Source organism: Sus scrofa, chromosome 4 (assembly GCF_000003025.6).
Source record: "Sus scrofa isolate TJ Tabasco breed Duroc chromosome 4, Sscrofa11.1, whole genome shotgun sequence".
NCBI lineage: Eukaryota > Metazoa > Chordata > Mammalia > Artiodactyla > Suidae > Sus > Sus scrofa.
This window is the reverse complement of record NC_010446.5, coordinates 61,576,988-61,597,208: the sequence shown is the minus strand read 5'-3', so window position 1 is coordinate 61,597,208 and position 20,221 is coordinate 61,576,988. Positions and strand designations below refer to the sequence as shown.

Below are 20,221 nucleotides of genomic sequence, written 5' to 3'. Positions count from 1 at the left end.
TTTTTGACCTGTGCTGGATGCCTGCCTCCCTTTTCTCTTAATATCTGTGTTCACCCTAAGACCGATCGTTCTCATCTCCATGGTAGTTGTCTACTTTGTTGTCTCTGTCACTAGGCTTATACCTTGGATGCCAGGTACCAGGTCTTATACCTCGTCTTTGTATTCCCAGGGCCCAGTGCAATGCTTAGAACACAGTAGGTACTCAATAAATATTTGCTGAATAAATTATACATGCATTCATTTCATGGTCACATTAAAACATATTTACTGAAAGAGAAATTTTATTAACTTACTCTTGTGTAAATTTTGAGTGGTGTAAAGAGAGTAGAATAAAATTATGATTTTGACCATGTCATAAAGAGAATATTTATGAGGCAACTGAACTTGTACATAATATTTAGTGGCTAAAACATGCTACGCTGTTTTGAGTGTTTAACACTGTATTTAGTTAGTTTATTCTCACAAAAACCTTATGCGGGAAATGAATCACCTCCACTTTAAGAACTGGGAAAACTGAAAAATCAGGAAAGGAAACCAGGAAGTTCTGCTCTAAAAACTGTGTTTAGCAGCTAGGCTAGTCTAACTCGCCATTGTTTATGGTTATTATTATTTGACTCTACAGTAGAATCTTATTTTATTTAAATTTTTTATTATAGTTGATTTACAATGTTCTGTCAATTTCTGCTGTACAGCCACATAGTAGACTCTTCTAATGAAAACTCATAAATCCTTATCTTGTTGTTTTGTCTGTCAACTGGAACTTCCCTTCCACCAAAGGCACAGACTCTCCAAGAGGAACCCTAAGTATCTTGGGAAATTGATGCTCTTAAACCTGAGCAATCTCTACTCCACCTACAAAACCGAGAAGGAATTTGCAGTCAACATTATTCATTACTCATTTCATAATTAGAGATTCATATCTTTAGGTTGCTTCCCCTAAAAAAAGTCCAATTGCACCTCCCAGGTGACTTGCGCACTCCAGCGGCTTTCTGGTGCGCAGACCCGCCCCCAATCTTTGCAGCCTCGGCCCCCCAGCTTTCTCACCCGCGAAACTACACTTCCCAGTGATCTGTTCGTACGCGCGAGCGCATCTTTCCGGGCTCCGGGTGGCATCACGGAAAAAACTAAGGACGCCTGGCAGCGCACTGTGGGTGGGGGAAGTAAAGGGCGGGCGGTCGAAGCCCTCCCGCGCTCCCGCACCCCGAAATGGCTCGGAGGCAGGACGAGCAAAGAGGGGGCGCGCCCTTGATGGCGGAAGGCAAGTCGGACGCGGAGGTTAAGCTCATTCTGTACCACTGGACGCATTCCTTCAGCTCTCAAAAGGTAGAGGCCTCGGTCCGGCGGGCGGGGTGGCGGCGCGGATCGGGGTTCAGCACCAGGACAGCTCCCTCTGGGTGTGGTCCGGGTGAGCCCGCCCACCTAGAAACAGGCCACCCTAACCCCCCGGCCGGAGCTCCCTTGTGCGGCAGGGGTGCGCCTTGTTGGGGAGCAGGAAGGATCAGTCTGAGTTGGATAAGGCGATGACTCAGGCACTAGCACTCAGGGAAATGCGACAGAAAAGCATCAGTTTCGGTTTGGGGGCTGGAGGCCTTGTCTCCAGGGCCTTGGAGAGGGAGGAAGAGAGAGGCGCCTTCCTACAACTGCCCCATTTCCAATTCCTTCTCTTACTCTTGCTCTCTTCAGCAGGCCTAGTATCTGTTTCAAGTTCTTATTATGGGAGGGACACCTAATAAGGTTTGGGACACAAAAAAGTACTAGTGATGGAGAGCGTGCCTGTGGAATGGATATAGCCAGAATCATTTTCATGACTTTATGATCTTTTCTAATTTTTAAGAGTAAAACGCTGGAGTGTGTCATGTGTTAAGTCCAGGAATAAGGATGGTTGAAAAGAATGTTGAAAATATTAATGACGCAGGGAATCACCAAAAAAACGGCTTTGGTGGTATCCAGGGGTGTAGTTCATTGAAAGCCTACAGGCGTCCTAGTAACCAGTGTGACCTCTTCCAGGTGCGCTTGGTAATTGCTGAAAAGGCATTGAAGTGCGAGGAACATGATGTAAGTCTGCCCCTGAGTGAGCACAATGAGCCTTGGTTTATGCGTTTGAACTCAACTGGAGAAGTGCCTGTCCTTATCCACGGGGAAAACATTATTTGTGAGGCCACTCAGATCATTGATTATCTTGAACAGACTTTCCTGGATGGTAATGTTAAGGCTATTTGTGATTTCTTAGATTTCCTTTCAACACAAATATATGTCTGCCTCTTCCCCCCCTTCCCCTTCCCCCCTTCTTCTTCCTTCCTCCTCCCTTCCTTCCCTCTTCCCCCGTTCCTCCCCTCTTTTTGGTTTTATAATGGTGGTTGAATGCCAAAAACCTTTTCCATTTCCATAAGCACTCAAATATAAAGTGGGTCAAAAGCATAAAATTTTGTATAAGCCAGTATAACTCCATTGAAAAGATTTCATGTAAACTGCCAATTTTAACATTGGAATGTCCCTTTTAAATTTGCTCGCAAAAAAATTCTGAGGAGTGTGGTTTCTGGTGTTGAGTTATTAGGCTTGAAGTCAGATTCATAATATTGATTCTAAGGGTAGGGAGTGAAAATCAGTTTCACCTAAACTACCAACTTGTTCCACCTTAAAAGCAGAATGAGGGAAAAGAGGAATAAATCTTAGACAAGGGAAATTAGAATGTTGGTATTCTGGGAGATCTCTGCCCTCCTTACATCTGTATGGTTTGAATTTTATATCTTTTGTGGCCAATTATAGGGCTTAACTTTGTACACCACTTTTAAGTAATAATCATCTATTGACAGCCTGTTTTATGTCAGGCATCTTATAATTTCTCTTCTGGTCAATCTTCAAAAAAAAAAAAAAAACCCACCTGGATATGTATGGTAGTCTAGTATTCCCATTTTGTACATGATGAAAGAGAAACAGCAGTTGCCTAAGGTAACATAGCTATTTTATGGCAAAACAGGGCTGGAATGCAAGTTTTTCAAATCTAAACCTTGGTGTTACATGGCTGTCTCTCACAGTCATTGCCACTTATATATACATTGTTTCACATTTTCCTAATGACAAGGTGAACTGTAGCTTTGATATTTGCCCAAGATTATACAGCAGGTCGCTGGCAAAACAGAGAGCTCCTAGGGTTCAGCTAAGTACTCCTGAAAAAGAAAACTGCAGAGATCCAGTTACTTCTCATCTGCCACCAGTTATGCTGCTGTTAGTTGAATGGGATAAAACCACAATATAACCCCAGATTACTGGAAGCTGAGAAAGGAAATTAAAAGCCCCCCCCCCAAAAAAAATGTCTGAGGTACTTAGAAGGAAATTAAGTAGAGAACTAAATGAGGGGGGTTATCCCAGGGAATTTGATGAGCAATGCGCTACCCTTATTCTCAGTTCCAGTGTTTAGTTCTCTAGGATTCTGATTGGAGGTGGACACTGATCTTAACTGAAGAGTTTAATGAACTGCCTTCCCATCCATCATTATTTGCTTATCCCTTATCAATCTAAATGCTGGGTACTGTATGGAAAATGGTGGCTAATTGATGAGGCAATTTTTTTCAATCTTGAGCTTTTTGGAAATGGACAAGTCTGTTAAATAATAATTTGTATTTCTTGGGAGAAGTGATTATGCTAATGTGAATAAGATACAATAGTTGCCTAAGAATGCTACTTTAAATCTTCGAAAACTTTAAAAAGATATAGTAAATGGAAGAATCCTATTTAAATCTTTTGTTAGCAACCTTTAAACTACTGCTGCTCCTCCCACTGTTCTTCTCCTCCTCTTTCTCATGTTGTTTCTCCTCTAAGATATTCAGTAATATAAAATGTTGCTTTATATTACAATAATGGGAATGGTTATTAGGCTTTATTAAATTTTTCTTAGAGCTTTTTCTTTTTCTACGACCATGTAATAACAAAATGCAAGTGCATTCTGAGTCCTGCTCAAGATGAATACTAAGTTCTTATTAAATTTTTTTCAATCAGCGGGGAAGGCATTGTGGCCTAAACTTTAAGATGAAAACATGGACGCTAAGGACTTCAATTCTGGTTGTACCAATAGCATGAGGGCATAACCAAGAATCCTAGGTTTAGTCTGAAGGTATCGCTAAACTGTTGTTGCATATCCTCAATCACCTGATGTTTCTGTTTGTCCTCTTGGATGAGGTGGTAGAGTTTTATCAGTTGCTGAGATAAAGCAAGTCCAGTCAGCTCTTTATTTCACTCTATCCTGGTTCCCAAGGAGAGCAGTCATTCAATGGAGAAAGGTTAGAAGGAGATTAAGGGAACTAAAACCCTTAGTAGATAAAATGACAGCAAGAAAACAAAATAATAATAGTTAGATAAATGAAGCCTAGTCTAGTCTCCAGATGAAGTTTATCTCAAAGTATTAAAATGAGGAACAAACATGTAATTGTCATTATTGATAATCTGTATTTATCATTAAGAACTCATGGAGACTAGGAAAAGAGCCAGACAAGAGAGAGACTGATGTTATCTCAGTTGTCAGAGAGGCGACAACTAGAATTCAAATCCTAAAAAAGGGCCGCACCCTTGGTATATGGAGGTTCCCAGGCTAGGGGTTGAATCGGAGCTGTAGACGTGCCAGATCCGAGCCACATCTGCAACCTACACCACAGCTCATGGCAGCGCCGGATCCTTAACCCACTGAGCGAGGTCAGGGATCAAATCTGCAATCTCACGGATACTAGTCAGATTCCTTTCCGCTGAGCCATGATGGGAACTCCTCAACAACCGAATTCTAATTGTTGCTACTTAATGTGTATTCCATTGACTAGCAGCATGGGTATCACAGGGAAGCTTACTTATTAGGCCTGCAGAAGTCTAGACTCGACTGCAAATCTTTTGAATCAGAACATGCATTTTAACAAGATTCCCAAGTGATTCATATATACATAAAATTTTGAGAAGCACTGTGTGTTAAGTCATTGCTAAGGCTTTGAACAATGCTATAAATTACTGTCTTTAAGTGTGGCAGAATTCTGGAATGCATTGTCAAAAATCTTAAAAAATATATTTTTTGAGTATTTCAATTTAAAGGAACCAGCTTCAATTTTACATTACTGGAGAATGTCTTTAATACTTTAAAAAATGAAAAATTATGTGCTGGCCATGGGTCTAGATAGAGTGTATCTTGATTTAAGTAGAGCATTTGAGGTTACATCATATCATCCCTTTGTGAAATGAAGGAGCAAATACAGCTAGATGAGAGTAATGCACATTTTCCAATGAATAAACCACTCTATTGAAGAATAGTCATTTATGAATTTCTTATACCAGGTCATTCATTTTCTATAGACTCTCCTTTTACTTATCCTTTGATAATTTCATCACACTTTAATTATTGCAATTATGTGTAGACCACTGTAAGTGCAGTGTCTGTTTCATTAACACCTGTGTTCCCCGTGCCTATGATGAATGTTCTCTATTAGGAAATAAATACATTTGAATGATTACAATGAATGAATTATTGAAAATAGATGTCAGCCTGGACAGGGATCTCTGCTGGTGTTCTTTTAGCTTTTTGTTCTGTGACTTGAGCCTAACAAATCTATAAATGATTTGAATAAAGACATAGAAGAAATACTATTCCACCTGCAGATGACAAAAGCTGCTATCGTTAAAATGATGACTTGCTGATGAAATGCTTCTCATCAAACAATAAGTTGGAACAACAACTAAGATAAAGTTTAACAAGGCTACAAGTAGTATATGAATTCTGTTTTAAGAAATTAGAAGGATAGGAGACCTGGCATGCTCATGAGTTACCAACAAAAGTGAACAAGGAAATAAAAGATGAGTGTGATCTCAAGTTGTTTCAAAAGTGTAGATGTCTATCCAGAATATGGAAAATTGTGACCTGCTGCATCTGAACTGGTTGGAACATACAGATTTTATCCAATTATGGATGGAACCTTGAGGGAAATTGACAAATTAGAATGATAGTAAGTGAATAGATTTTCATGAGATGTGTGAGTGCCCATGGTTATTAGAAAGTTTCAGTGCATCCTTTTATCTAAAGGACAAAGTGCAGTCAACTGGCATCTCCTTTGCTGTTATTTGCTATCCTTCATTAGTATTTCAAATGGGAATTGTACTAAAAATGATGGCTTGCTGACCTGTACACCTTTCTCTACCTTTCTGTGTAATCAATATTTACGTTTACATCCTTATGCTTTTGGTATATCATAACCCCTTTTAGTGAACTTTTATTCTGCCACTAGATAATACAAGTAAGCATGAAATAACTACAAGATACTAGGATATATACTATTTATTATTGCCAAATAACTCAGTGGTAACCTGGAATCAAGGGTAGCAAATGGTGAATATGGAATTTTGGTAATTTATTATTATACATAATATATAATATATATATTATTATTGTATAACAGTTCTCTGGAGATTATGGCTCATCTTATATCTAGATATATCATTTTATGTATTCTTAGGGATAAGAATTTAGTTTGGAAATAATACAAGTATTCTGGTATATTAAACTATTATATATTACGTCTGCATTAAACTATAAGTGCAGTTTTATTAACATATATTGAAAATCATCTTGGATTTTAAAAATAATGTTAATTCTAAAATTACTGTTACATTAAAAATATACAGTTCTTTATGAAAGAATTTCCAATTATTGTTAAGGTCATAGAATGACTTAATAGAAGGCTCATATCTAGGTGAATAACATAATATACTTTTTAGTACATCTGCTGAAATTGTAGATTTGTACAAATAGTGTAATCAATTGCAGAGAAAATATGCTATATGGTAAGGGAAAGAAAATGAGTCTTTAAAACTCATGCTCTGCCAATAAAAGTGGTTTTAAAAAGTAATTTTAAATTTTATTATTATATTTTTCTTAAAAGTAATTAAAAAAAATTCTGTGATTTGTTCAATTTTAGTGGACAGGAGGGGGTATGATGATGCGGAAGTCCTAGTTCAATATTATGTGTATACAATAATTAGGACATATTGTCTGATAAAGGAGTCCCCCCCATTATGAATGTTTCTGTAAGAGTCTTTAGACTACCAATTAAATAAAAAACAGTTAAACATTTAAGGTATAAAATATATTGAATATAATGCCACAAATTTGGCTCTGAGAAAATTCTGGATGCATATAATGAACGTATGTAATTTGACACCATGTGTTTTTTCCCCATCCATGTTTATTTAGATTTGATCTTTCTAGTTCCAAAGTTATCTTTTGCTTCAGGTCATAACTTGTTTACCATTATTATTATATTTTTGATAGCCTGGTGTATGACTGGCTGAAGGGTACAACTTTGTTCAGGTGCATGCTGCATATTATCTCTCGTACCTATGTCATCACTAAATGATCTGAGTAAAATGAAAAATCAGCAAAGGGATAGAGATAGAAATGAAGTCTGATCTGTTTTCATTGAGTTAATAAGAAAGACCTGACAATGATTCAAATAGACCCAAAGGGAGTCTCTCATGAAAACAAGGCATAATAATTCCGCCTTCATCTGCCATCGCTGGGGAATGTAGGAAATCAAAGCAGTCAGTTTTGGAAAATAATAAAAACTTAATGCCTTTAAGCCTCTGAATTCTTTTTATTTTATTGCTCTTGAGGAAACGGAATATAATTTTTTTTTAATGGCTCAGGGCCATTGTTATTCTACCCAGCAATAGAGGGACTTAAGAATATGTGGAGCTGTTTGTCCCCTTTAAATGGTTGCAGAATGCTTCTGTTGTTTCTTTCCGATTTAAGATTTTATTCTTTTGTTTTCTCTTGTTCTCTTGTTGTCACATTGTTCTGGTTTATGTCTATCTGCCTGTTTCTAATTTGCTGCCTCAATTTAGGTGCAATACAAGACTTGCCTTTGTCCCTCAGTTCCTTTACGAAGTCGGGACTTATGCCAATGTATTTATTCCTCCAGCTTAATCACTAATCCTGGCTTCCAGCGCCTCAAACCTCTTCCCCATCGCTAGAAACTCTTCTCATTGCCTGCTTCTTAAAAGTCCTCTGATTCCCTGTCTTGCCCCTATAAGCCTTCTATTGCTTTCTGATTCCTGATTGAGATAGAATATCAACAAAAGATTTCCTTTTTTAAGTATCCTAACAAAAATGCTTTACGGAAGGACTGGAAAGTAGAGTAAGATGAGAATGAGAGGGAACATTTTCTGTATAATTCAAAGGAAACTCCCAATTGTCTTTTGATACATTCTTTCTGACACAGTGTGCCCCGGTGTCAGGAAGGTGCTGGCAGCACTTTGGGTGTGTGACACTGGACAGGGTGTCCTTGAAGAGAGAGAGGGAGCTTGGAAAAGAACAGGGGTTCAGTGCTTACCTTATGCCTTGGCTGACAAAAGTCTTTTAGGAGACAGTTATATAGTGATGGTACACTGAATAGAAGAAGGTGATTTTCAAGCTTTCAGACATGTGGGTTCAGACTTGGCCAGATGGACCTTCCCCAGGAAGCAATTAGACGTTGTTTTTCCTGCTCTCATTCACTTTCTCAGGAAGGAAGTGGTATGCTCTTCTGAAGACAAGCCCCAGGCCTGGCACCAGAAAGCAGTCAGAGCCAGTAGCCATAAATTTAACCACTTGGAAAGCATTTAAAAATCATTTGTGGTTAGGAACCTGTGGGTTCTGGGACCCCCAAAGCGGTGGTTCTTAAACTTTTTGGCTTCAAGGTCCCTTTGTCATAAAAACTAATGAGGACATTTGAGAGCTTCTGTTTATGTGGGCTATCTATCAATATTTGTCAAGTTAGAAATTAAAACAGAACAGTTTAAAGCACAAGATACACAAGTCCACAGTCCATTTACTGTCAGAGTGGCATCATCATGTGTTATGGAGCTTCTGGAAAATACCACCATACCCTCAAGAGAATAGGAGTGAAAAAGCAATTAACATCTTAGTATTACTGTAAAAGTAGCTTTGACTTAAGAGGGTCTTAGGGAATCCCAGGAATTTTCAGACCATACTTTGAGAGCTGTTAACCCCATGTGGCCTGTGAATAGAATTCAGGAGATTTGATATCTCAGGGGGAAAGAACATTACATCTTTATTTTCACTAATTTCCAACAGAAAAATTTCATTTCCAATATAGGCATAATCCACAGCAATATCAGGAGGGCCTGTGACTTTGTTCATATGTTCACATGACTGCAATGTGTTCACAGCATATCAGGGTTCTGCAGATATCTTAAAATATCACTTGTGCCCATCACTACTTTGAAATTATGGCAGTCTTTAGACCTGCTGCTAGATGTCATTAATATTATTAGTAAAAAGTCACCCATATTAGTATTTTATAATTTAAAATTACTTTGATAACATATTTTAATATAATCAATTTCATTTGCAATCCTGTCTTATATTTTATGCATTTAAGAACATTGTTTTGAGAACAGGTTGGTGGCACACCAAAGATTAAGAATCTTTAGAATTCCAAGGACCTTCGAAGGTGTCCAGTACATCAACCTCATGGAATTGTATACCATGCATTTGTTGGACCGTGACAAATCCAAGGTTGATGAGCAGTATATAGCTGACCCATCACTGTTGGTTATTCTAAGGCAGACTTCAGAATTGGACTCCCCAACAAGGAATTAGACATTTGTCCATGGCCTTGAGGAGTATCCCATCTACTTTTGTCTTAAGGACTCAGAAAGCCTATTGGCTTAAAAAGCTTGTTCTGCTTGGTCTGGCATTATGAGATCTTGCCTGAAATGCTCTGCAATCAACCCCGGAATGCTTATGAGTGAGTGTGGGCTGCTCAAAAGGATTCGGAATGAAATAAATAACCCAGCGTCAATGGATAAGTGAATAAGCCAAAATAAAAAAAGTTGAGGCTGTTCTATTCACCTGTTGGATTAATAAGCCTGTTGGCATTTTTTAGGGGTAGCCTGAGACTCAGAAGTGGGAAATGATTCTGTAGGCACTTAGCCGTGACCTCTGGATCATGTGATTCATCTTTATTTTCTTCTTGGATAGTCTCTGAAAAGTACACCCTTTGAAGATGTTACAATGATGTAGTAAAACAGCACTGCCTTAGGAGTTAATGACTTTGGTTCTTGTTTTTCCTCTAATTAGCTGTGGGATCTTGGGAGACTGTCTCAGCCTCTGTATCAGTGTCCTTGTTAACTGCTGCAGGGCTTCTCCAGCTCAAAAAATATTCTCAAATAACTAGCAATTTGGGAATATATTCATTCATTGAAACTTATCTAGTACCTACTATGAGTTAAACATTTTATTAGGCATTTTATTGGGGATTCCACAAGGAACAGGATATGGTCCCTGTCCTTAAGGAGTCTATAGTTTAGAGTTTAACCAGCAAATGTGGATTGATGAAGAACCCACTTTCCAGAGATAAAGATAGTAAAAATTCCTGGTGAATCCTGTGAAGATGGTCCATTTATTTTTGCACAGCACCAACAGGATCATTCTCGGTATTAACTGGAACCTAGGAAAGAGTGGTCCTTGATCATCTTTCCATAATGAGCTTTCATTCACTTAACCAACCTTGACCAAGGGTCTAAAGTGTATAGAACACTAATGCTAGACCCTGCATCATAGGTTCCTTGTCCTGAAGAGGGGAATGGGGCAAAAAGATATAAACAACTAATTAAGGTGGTTAAGGGCTATAATGTAGCAAGCGTTTTGCATGTACAGAGGAAGGCACAGCTGACCAAGCCAGGTGTTGGTAGTCATAGGAAGTTGGGGAAGTTTCCACAGGGGAGTTGGCATCAATAACTGAATCTTGAGGGTTGAAGAGCAATTTGCAAAGTGGAGAAGTGTGACCATGGCTTGTGATCTGCTCTTTCTGTCAGTTCATTTCAAATTTTGAATATGTTGGCTGGGGAGGTATTCTTTTTTACATGTCTTCATATAATACTGGAAATGCTAATGATGAGGGTGTTGGGGTTTTTGTGTTTTGCTTTTGGATGTAACACTTCCTTTGTAACTTTTTCTTCCATGTTTGTGTCTGTCCTTTAGAAAAAACACCCAGGTTAATGCCTGATAAAGGGAGCATGTATTACCCACGGGTACAGCACTATCGAGAACTGCTTGACTCCTTGCCTATGGATGCTTATACACACGGCTGCATCCTACATCCTGAGCTAACAGTGGACTCCATGATCCCGGCTTATGCAACAACAAGGATTCGCAGTATGTAAAGACCTTAAAGACATGGAATTTGGTCGCGAGTTTCTTCTCATTCATTTTTGAGACCTAGCACAGCTCTTGATGACTTGGAGGCAGGGTTGTTGAGTTTGCCTCATGGACATGCATGTTATACATTGATCCCTGCACCTGTCAGGTTAATCTGTGCTTCAGCTGTTCAGTTGGACATTTATTGTCTATGGGACCTGACTTTCCAGCTCTTGGCCTTGAGGGCCAGGCTTAGATAAAACTCAGAAGTGTGCCCTATGGAAAAGAAAAGAACACAATGTGTTCTTATGGATGGAGAGACTAGGAATCAGGAAAGCTGGGATCTGCTGGGAGTCATGGGCAACTTAGTTCACATTTCTGGTCCTTAATTTTTGTTTTATTATACGAGGAAGCTGGGCTATGGGCTGTCTCACCGTTACCCTACCTCTGAATTCACTGAGGTTGAGTTCTGATGGTCGGCTCTCTACTTTGCTCCTGTCCCAGGACGGGGAAGGGGCAGTGCATGGGATGAGGAGCCGGAGGTGTGGTTTGTGGCCCAGGGGGTTGGGATGGGGAGGGAAGGGAAGGTGGCTATGGTCAGACTCTGGGAGTGTTTGACCCGGAACACACACCCAGATCTTCTAATTCCAGAAAGTACCTTCTTTCTGTTATATCACCCCTCACCAGGATGGTTCTCTTACTTAACTTTTTCTTCTTTATTTATTATTTTTTTTGTCTAAAAATTTTTTTTCTAGGGCCACACCTGTGGCATATGGAGGTTCCCAGGCTGGGTGTTGAATCAGAGCTGTAGCTGCCAGCCTTCACCACAGCCATGCAGGATGCAAGCCACATCTGCAGCCTACACCACAGCTTACAGCAACACTGAATTCTTAACCCAGTGAGCAAGGCCATGGATCAAACCTGCATCCTCATATATGTTGTCAGATTCATTTCCACTGAGCCGTGAAGGGAACTCCCCTATTTTTCTTTCTTTTTATACCCTCCTCCCCACTCCTCTTCTCGCCTCCATTTTTCTCTTTTCCAGCTTCTCACCTTCCTCTTGTTCTTCCTCCTTCTCTTCATAAAATACTCGTTATATGATTTGAAACAAGTATTCTCATGATAGTTCTATTGCCTAGAGTAACTTTCTCCAATAAGACTTTTTACTTCCCATCACAAAGAAGTTTATTACAGAAAACTTGAAAGGTGCTGAAAGGAAGAAGTACTCTGCACTAAGTACTTAGGACGTGCTGGGTGTTGCTCCCAGTGCTCCCAGTACCTCCTGCTTCATCCAGGTGGCAGATGCTCTGAGAGCTCCATTTTAAAAGTGGGGAAGCTGGAGTTCCCTTTGCGGCAAGGCAGAAATGAATCCCACTAGTATCCATGATGATGCGGGTTCGATCTCTGGCCTTGCTCAGTGGGTCAGGGATCCGGCATTGCCATGAGCTGTGGTGTAGGCTGGCGGCTGCAGCTGTGATTTGACCCCGAGCCTGGGAACCTCCATATGCTGCGGGTGCAGCCTTAAAAGAAAAAGCAAAATAAATAAATAAATAAGTGGGAAAACTGGAGTTCCCTTTGTGGCACAGCAGAAATGAATCTGACTAGTAGCCATGAGAATGCAGGTTCGATCCCTGGCCTCGCTCAGTGGGTTAAGGATCTGGTGTTGCCGTGAGCTGTGGTGTAGGTCACAGATGTGGCTTGGATCCCAGGTTGCTGTGGCTCTGGCGTAGGCTGGTGGCTACAGCTCTGATTCACCCCTAGCCTGGGAACCTCCATATGCCTCGGGTGTGGCCCTAAAAGAAAAGTGAAAACAAACAAACAAAAAGATAAAAAATAAAAGTGGGGAAGCTGAGGCACAGCAAGAGGGAGGCTGAGCTGGAGGCAGGGCATGATGCCCAGGGCTTATGCTCTCACCATCAAGTTTCCCCTTCTTTGTTTCTTGTACGAAAGGGAGGAAATAATTTTCTATTTCAAAAATGATTTTATTCTCAGGCCAAATTGGTAACACAGAGTCTGAACTGAAAAAACTTGCCGAAGAAAACCCAGATTTACAAGAGGCATACATTGCAAAACAGAAGCGACTTAAAGTAAGTAAACCAGGCTGTCCTCACTTGACATCTGCTGTGTGTATTCAGTGTCCTACTTTTTGAAAAGTATCAATATTTCTTAGAGCATCTTCTGTTGCATATCGCAAGTCACCTGTACCATGTTACCTTTGGCTGATGCTCTGCTTTTAGAAAGAATTTTTCTTTATTGGGTTTGCTATTCAGACCTAACGACAATTGCTTAAAAGCAGATATGGCTCAGGCTGGTGGCCAGGGAAAGTTATAAAATGTAAAAGCAAGTTAATAAAATATTCTAGGAATCTGTCCTTTTAGGTATTTTGCCACTTCAAGGCAGCTAGACCTCTGACTTTTTTATGCCAATAAGGCAATTGGCAAATTTGCTTTTTTAAAACACATGCTCACCTTGCTTCTGTCATTTTTTCCCCATTTTTACCTGTTGACCTCTTCACCAATTTCTCCAACTCCTCACTCCCTGCCTCTGGAAACCACCAGTTCGTTCTCTGCATCTATGAGCTTGGTCATTTGTTTGTTTTTAGATTCTACGTATAAGACAGGTTGTATGGTATTTGTCCTTCTCTATTTCACTCAACATAATGCCCTCAAGGTCCGGGCTTGTTTTTGCAAAGGTCAAATTTTCACTCCTTTTTATAGCTAAAAAATTTTCCATTACACACACTCATACACACACAGCACAATTTCTTTATCTGTTATTCTGTTGATGGACCATTAGGTTGTTTCCATGTTTTGGCTATTGTAAATAGTGCTGCAGTGAATATGGGAGTGCATACATCTTTCTAAGTTAGTGCTTTTGTTTTCTTTGGATGAATACCCAGAAGTGGGTTTGCTGGATCATACGGTAGTTCTATTTTTAGTTTTTCTAAGGAACCCCATACTCTTTTCCATGGTGGCTGCTACATGAATTCATATGCCCACCAATAGTACACAAGGGTTCTCTTTCTTCCACACTTGTCTATACTTGTGATTTCTTATCTGTTTGATAGTTGCCATTCTGACAGGGGTGAGGTGATATCTATTGTGGTTTTGATTTTTTTTTCCCTAATGACTGACAATGATGAGCTTCTTTTCATGTACCTATTGGCCATTGTATGTCTGCTTTGGAAAAATGTCTATCCAGACCATCTGCCCTTTTAATTGGATTGTTTGTTTGTTTGTTTGTTTTTGCTATTGAGTTGTATAAGTTCTTTATATACTTTGGATACTAATCCCTTATTAGATATATGATTCATAAATATCTTCTCCCACTTAGTAGGTAGCCTTTTCATTTTGTTGATGGTTTCATTTGCTGTGCAGAATCTTTTTAGTTGAATGCTTTTTTTTTTTGATTTTGCTGCTTTTACTTTTGGTATCAGATGACAAAAATCATCACCAAGACCATCACACCTCCTATGTTTTCTTCTAGGAGTTTTATGGTTTCTGGTCTTGTGTTCAAGTCTTCAATCCATTTTGAGTTCATCCATTTTGACTTGCCTGCCTCCTGAGGACCAGGGCTTTGCTTCCTCAGTTATCGTCAGCCTTTCTCTTTCTGGTGATTCTTTCCTCCAACAACACGTGTAAGCTCCTCCCATATTAAAAACGTACAAACACCAACACTCCAACCCTCCCTCTACTTCTCGTCTTCCTTTATCCTGCAGGAACTAAGTGAACTTCTCAAATACCTGCAGACACAGAATTCCTTACTTCCACTTCCTCTTTAACTCACTGCATTCAAATTTCCCTTTCATCTTTAACCCTTCAGTTATTCATCCACCGAAGGCTGCTGAAATTCTGCCCTTGAGAGCTGGGCGTGAGAGCAGTCTCTGTGGGCCTCTCATATTCTTTGCCCCCTTGGCCATCCAGTCCCACAGGAGTTGCCAGTGAGCAGTGGGTTTGGCCCCTGCGATCTTGTCACAGCAGGTGCATTTCCCCTCACCTTTGCTTTTGCAAAGTTAACCTATTGCTTCTCATTGTCTAGCATAAAAAGGCTCCAACTCTCTAAGGGTTTATATCTGCATTGTTCTACTTGAATTGCTTTTACAGGTGTAAATAACCTATTGAGTTATTTTTGTTAATTAGTCAAAGCTCCTTGACCATGACAATGTCAAGTATTTGAAGAAAATTCTCGATGAATTGGAGAAAGTCTTGGATCAGGTTGAAACTGAGTTGCAAAGAAGAAATGAAGAAACCCCAGGTAGGTTCTCATTTGTGTTCTTTTCTCTTTCCCTGGACGTCAAGAGTATTTATGGGAACATGCATAGATTTCACCAAAAAACATGCTGTAATATGCTTTTAACTGTTAATCCTCATGGGCATTTTAATTGTGATAACAATACTACTGAATTCAGTAAAACCCAGGTGTCTAATTGTAACTCTGTCTGCATCTATGTGAAATATGACTGATGAAGGATTTTTCTGCACAATTGAAGTTATGGTTGGGAGATCCCTTCCCAGCCTATTTCACAAATTTTAATTACAGTAGTTTGGTTGAATAACCTGAGTCATTGTTTGAATGCTCCCTCTAGTTCTTTCCTTAGGCAGGGAGAAAACTTCCAGTCTGAAGTAAAGTATCACATGAGAGCCAGCCTGTGTCTGTGCAGGCTGCCTGGTGAGCAGCCATCTGCACCTGTGAACCTAACTTCATGATTAAGCCGCTGGCCAGGACTGTTGGCACTGGTGTGATTGACAACAAAGATGAAGACCATGTTGCCTAAGACTTGCTTCATGATAGGGACTTTCTTCTGTTTTAAATAAGTCACTAAAATTTGGCAGCAACCACTGTGTGACATTTCAGGCCCAACTTTATGGATTCTCCTCTCCTGAAGTATGCCTGTCATTTCCTTCCTTCCTTCCTTCCTCTTTTTCTTTTTTAGTTTTTTATGGCCCCACGCACAGCATATGGAAGTTCCCAGGCTAGGGGTCAAATCAGTAGAGCTGCAACTGCCAGCCTACGCCACAGCCACAGCAACGTGGGATCCAAGCTGCGTTTGCGACCTATACCACAGCTCACGGCAATGCTGGATTCTTAACCCACTGAGTGAGGCCATGGATCCAACCTGCATCCTCATGGATACACGTCGGTTTGTAACCCACTGAGCCACAATGGGAACTCCCATGCCTGTCATTTTCTTAATCTAGAAAGAAAGTTCTATTAACTCCTTTGTCTGAGAGGCTTTGAGCTCACATGGGTGGCTCCAGTTGCACCCAGGGACCTTGGAAGTCTCCTGTTGCATAAAATCACTTGACCAGTGTGGTTGTCAAGGAAACATACCATGGCCTTCATCTTTTGCTCTCCTTGCACTTGCCCTCAAGACGGAGAGAAAAGATGTGTTGCACTCACTCCTAATCCTGGTGTCCCTTTCTCTAACTAGAAGAGGGCCGCCAGCCTTGGCTCTGCGGAGAACCCTTCACGCTGGCGGATGTCTCGCTTGCTGTCACCTTGCATCGACTGAAGTTCCTGGGCTTTGCGAGAAGAAACTGGGGAAATGGAAAGCGACCAAACTTGGAAACCTATTACGAGCGTGTCTTGAAGAGGAAAACATTTAACAAGGTTTTAGGACATGTCAACAACATATTAATCTCTGCCGTGCTGCCAACCGCATTCCGGGTGGCCAAGAAAAGGGCCCCCAAAGTTCTTGGCACTACGCTTGTGGTTGGTTTGTTTGCAGGAATGGGATATTTTGCCTTTATGCTTTTCAGAAAGAGACTTGGCAACATGATATTAGCCCTTAGACCCAGACCAAATTATTTCTAGGCTTGTGGGCATCTGGTGGGGACAATGCTTCCAGCCATTCAAGTTAGACCTTTCTCTGCTCTTCCAGGCCCTGGGAAGACTGCCCCGGGCAACCAGTAAAATGCATAATTTACTTTACTCTTTGGCCAGTTTATGTGGGGAGAGGCAGCAATGAAGATTTTTTATGGGCGGGTCACTTGGAGATGACTGGCTTACAAACTGGAACAAATGCATCCTTAAAACATGGGCAGGGCCAAGATATGTGAATGCTGGCAGGTAGAGAAGAGACCTTTCACTCAAAATGCCAGTTCAAGTTCTAGATGATTTGGGGGAGAAGATTATTATGATGAAGAGATAGTAACAAGAGCCTATGATTGCCCAGAGCTCTTCATCTGAGACTATCTGTATGTGCTGAGTATGGACTAGTCAGCAGGACTTTCTCCTAGAATTCAGAAGTCATCTTTGTTACACAACATAGGGGTTCAGACAGCAGCAGAGCACAGCCATGCTTCCTACTGCATTAGATCCTGGCAGAAATAAGGGAGGCAGAGGGACAGTGCAGGGGGAAGAAGGGAGAAGGAAGTCTGTATAATGATGGATACTAGAAAGCGACCTCCAGGTGCCTCCAGTGCCACTCACAGCTGCCTGTCCCCTTACTGAACATTACCTTTGACTGCTTGTGGCCACAGCCCATGCCTCCTCCTGTAATTGAGGACCATGGGAAACCAGGACTAAGGGGTTCCTGGGTGGGGGGTGGGGTGGGGGGCTGGAGAAAACCCCAGGCTTTTCACTTACAGCACCTCATCTGACCTTAGTGTTAATTTTAAATGCACATAAATCACAGTCATTAGTTTAATAAGATTAACTCCTTATATACTTGGGCCTGAGAGGCTCACTGGAATATGTCTGATTAGCATTTACATGAACATCTTAAGTGATATTACAGTGGTTGCTCTTCCTCATGATTCCCCAGAGATGCCTGGGGGAATCTCACTCCCGTGGACCTCTATGAGCAGTCCCTGGGTATCTTGGCCTCCACAGCCCTTTTGTGCACACAGGTGGCCTTTAGGTGAATGTCCCAGGTAATCACTAGCATGGCATGTGGCTGGGTGGGGTATTTTGATGATTTGTGAGTAATTAAATAGGCTCCTTTGCACTTGGGGCATCTGATGTGTAAACACAGAAACTTTGTCTAGGACTTGCATCTATTTATTGTCATCAGGAAAGCCCTAGGAGGTTACAAAGAAAGAGAAAGTCTAGTCTTGGTCCTTGGCAGTTTATATAGGGGAGACGAAATAAGCCAAGAGAAAGTGATTTCACCTACATCCATTCATGTATGTCTAGGCATTGGCAGAACTGGGGGGCGGGGGGGGCGCGTACCTCAGTCCACATGCAAGGGACCATCCCAGTGTCTCCCATCAACAACCGTGGAACTGCCCGACACAGTTTGTGCCCAGGAGATATCTTTCCTGGTGACAGGAGGAGTGTGGAGTGTCTGCGGAGTAGGCTAGAAAGGCCTGGGGAGCAGTGTTAGGTCTGACGAGTGGTGTGTGTCGGAAATGATGAGCTAAGGTTCCAGTGAAGAGCCGAGGCTTGCTTGGACTGTCTCAGTTTGGCTGTGCAAAATGGCCCAAGAATGTATCGACTCCTTACTAATAGGAAACGTTCGTACCTACTAAACAGTGATTTTTTTTTTCTGATGGTAAAATGATTCTGTAATTCATGAGTAAGTTGTTTTAGATGAACTGGATATTCCCTGTTTACAGAAAATAAATAACATCTCCAGTGTAAACTCAACCTAACAATAATGAACAGACTGGCAGCTTTTATAATGTCTTAATTTTGCACCTCAGTGCATTGTTGTAGAGGATGCAGTGTCTGAATTTGTTTCTTGCTGGGACATTCCAGTCCATGTATTCATAAAAGAGCCACAAACCTGATTATTCAGTAGTTCAAGTGTTTCAGAATTCTTTATGTCATCCTGTTATAAGCAAGAACTTGGGCATGAAGAAATTGAAATTTGATTATTATAAAAAGCTACAAAGGATAATTACCTATGTAAGGGTTAGTGATTAAGAATAAAGATTTGAAAAATAGTGCTTGCTTTTCCTTAAGTTTATTTTATTATCGAATCTAGAGAAAATTTACTAGAAGTGTTTATGATTTTCAGCTAGTTTCATTGGAAATAGGCTTAAAAAATTAAAGGTGTTTGTTTAGGGGTATAATGGCCACTAGATGTCGCTGTTCACACAGGAGTCTGAGATCCGGCGGGCTTTAGGTTCAGCAAGACTTGTGAGATGCTATTGTGAAGATAAACATTAATGACCTTAGTTTCTGAAATGAGGGCATCTTCATCAGATCATTCATCTGTAACAGAGCTTGAGGCATGTGTAGTATTGATTTATAATGCTTGGAAGGGATAACTGTACCACACAATGTCAAGCTAAAGAGCTGAATACATACTATTAGTAAAATAGGCACTTTTATGTCTTTTCTTTTTTGTGATCATTGGTGGACTGACCAATGTGCTCCTCCATTTCCAAAATTTGTATAAAGATCCCAGTTAGAAAAATCCCTGAGGTACTGAATTTATGTTGGCTATTTATGTCTTAATACAAATACCGTTTTATTGTTATTGCTGTTATATGCCTTTTTGATCCAGTTTCCTTAACCGCAGATAGTTGTAAATTGCTTGCTCAATTTTTAGTAATTATCGATACTGACACCTGAGTTGTAGATTTTTTGGTGTTGTTCAATGTAATAAAGAGATCAAGCCACCATTCTGCCTGTAAGATAAATAAAATTAACTGGAAAATAAATGTGTATCCTGAAAGCACTAATTTTGTAATCTTTTTGAGAAATCAGATGTATATTTTTCATTTAACATCAAAGCATAAAGTTGTAATTAGAATAAAATAAGCAGAAGTTAAATATCCAAAATATTTAGCTATAGGATATTTTCCTTATACCATAAAAATTTTGACCCATGATTTATTTAAATACACACAATTTTATGGTTAAAATGAATGGTAGCTTAAAAGATAACATATTGATCCTGATTGTTAAAGGAGTTCTTTTGCAGCCAGATACTTAACAGGGTATATATGGTATTAATATGATAAATAGAAGGTTTTTTTTCCCCAAATAGTTTTGTTACATGTTTATTGAGTTTCACATATTACCCTTTTTATATGTGTGTGTGTGTGTGTGTGTATACATATATATATATATATATTTTTTTTTTTTTTTTTTCCTTTTTAG

At 40.1% G+C, this 20,221-nt stretch overlaps 1 protein-coding gene across 1 annotated transcript; it reads left to right on the top strand.

Annotated features, from left to right (window-relative positions):
- On the top strand, positions 1,103 to 19,796 carry GDAP1 (ganglioside induced differentiation associated protein 1). Its single transcript, XM_001927060.7, has 6 exons — positions 1,103 to 1,323; positions 2,008 to 2,200; positions 11,012 to 11,185; positions 13,160 to 13,254; positions 15,307 to 15,421; positions 16,599 to 19,796. Exons 1-6 carry the CDS (start codon positions 1,207 to 1,209, stop codon positions 16,979 to 16,981), a joined length of 1,077 nt encoding a protein of 358 aa, XP_001927095.3. The 5' UTR covers positions 1,103 to 1,206; the 3' UTR covers positions 16,982 to 19,796.

Coding starts and splice junctions, on each gene's coding strand:
- GDAP1 (XM_001927060.7), top strand. CDS start 1,207: ATGGCTCGGAGGCAGGACGAGCAAAGAGGGGGCGCGCCCTTGATGGCG. Junction 11,186..13,159: donor TGCAACAACAAGGATTCGCA/GTATGTAAAGAC, acceptor TTTTATTCTCAG/GCCAAATTGGTAACACAGAG. Junction 13,255..15,306: donor CAAAACAGAAGCGACTTAAA/GTAAGTAAACCA, acceptor TTTGTTAATTAG/TCAAAGCTCCTTGACCATGA.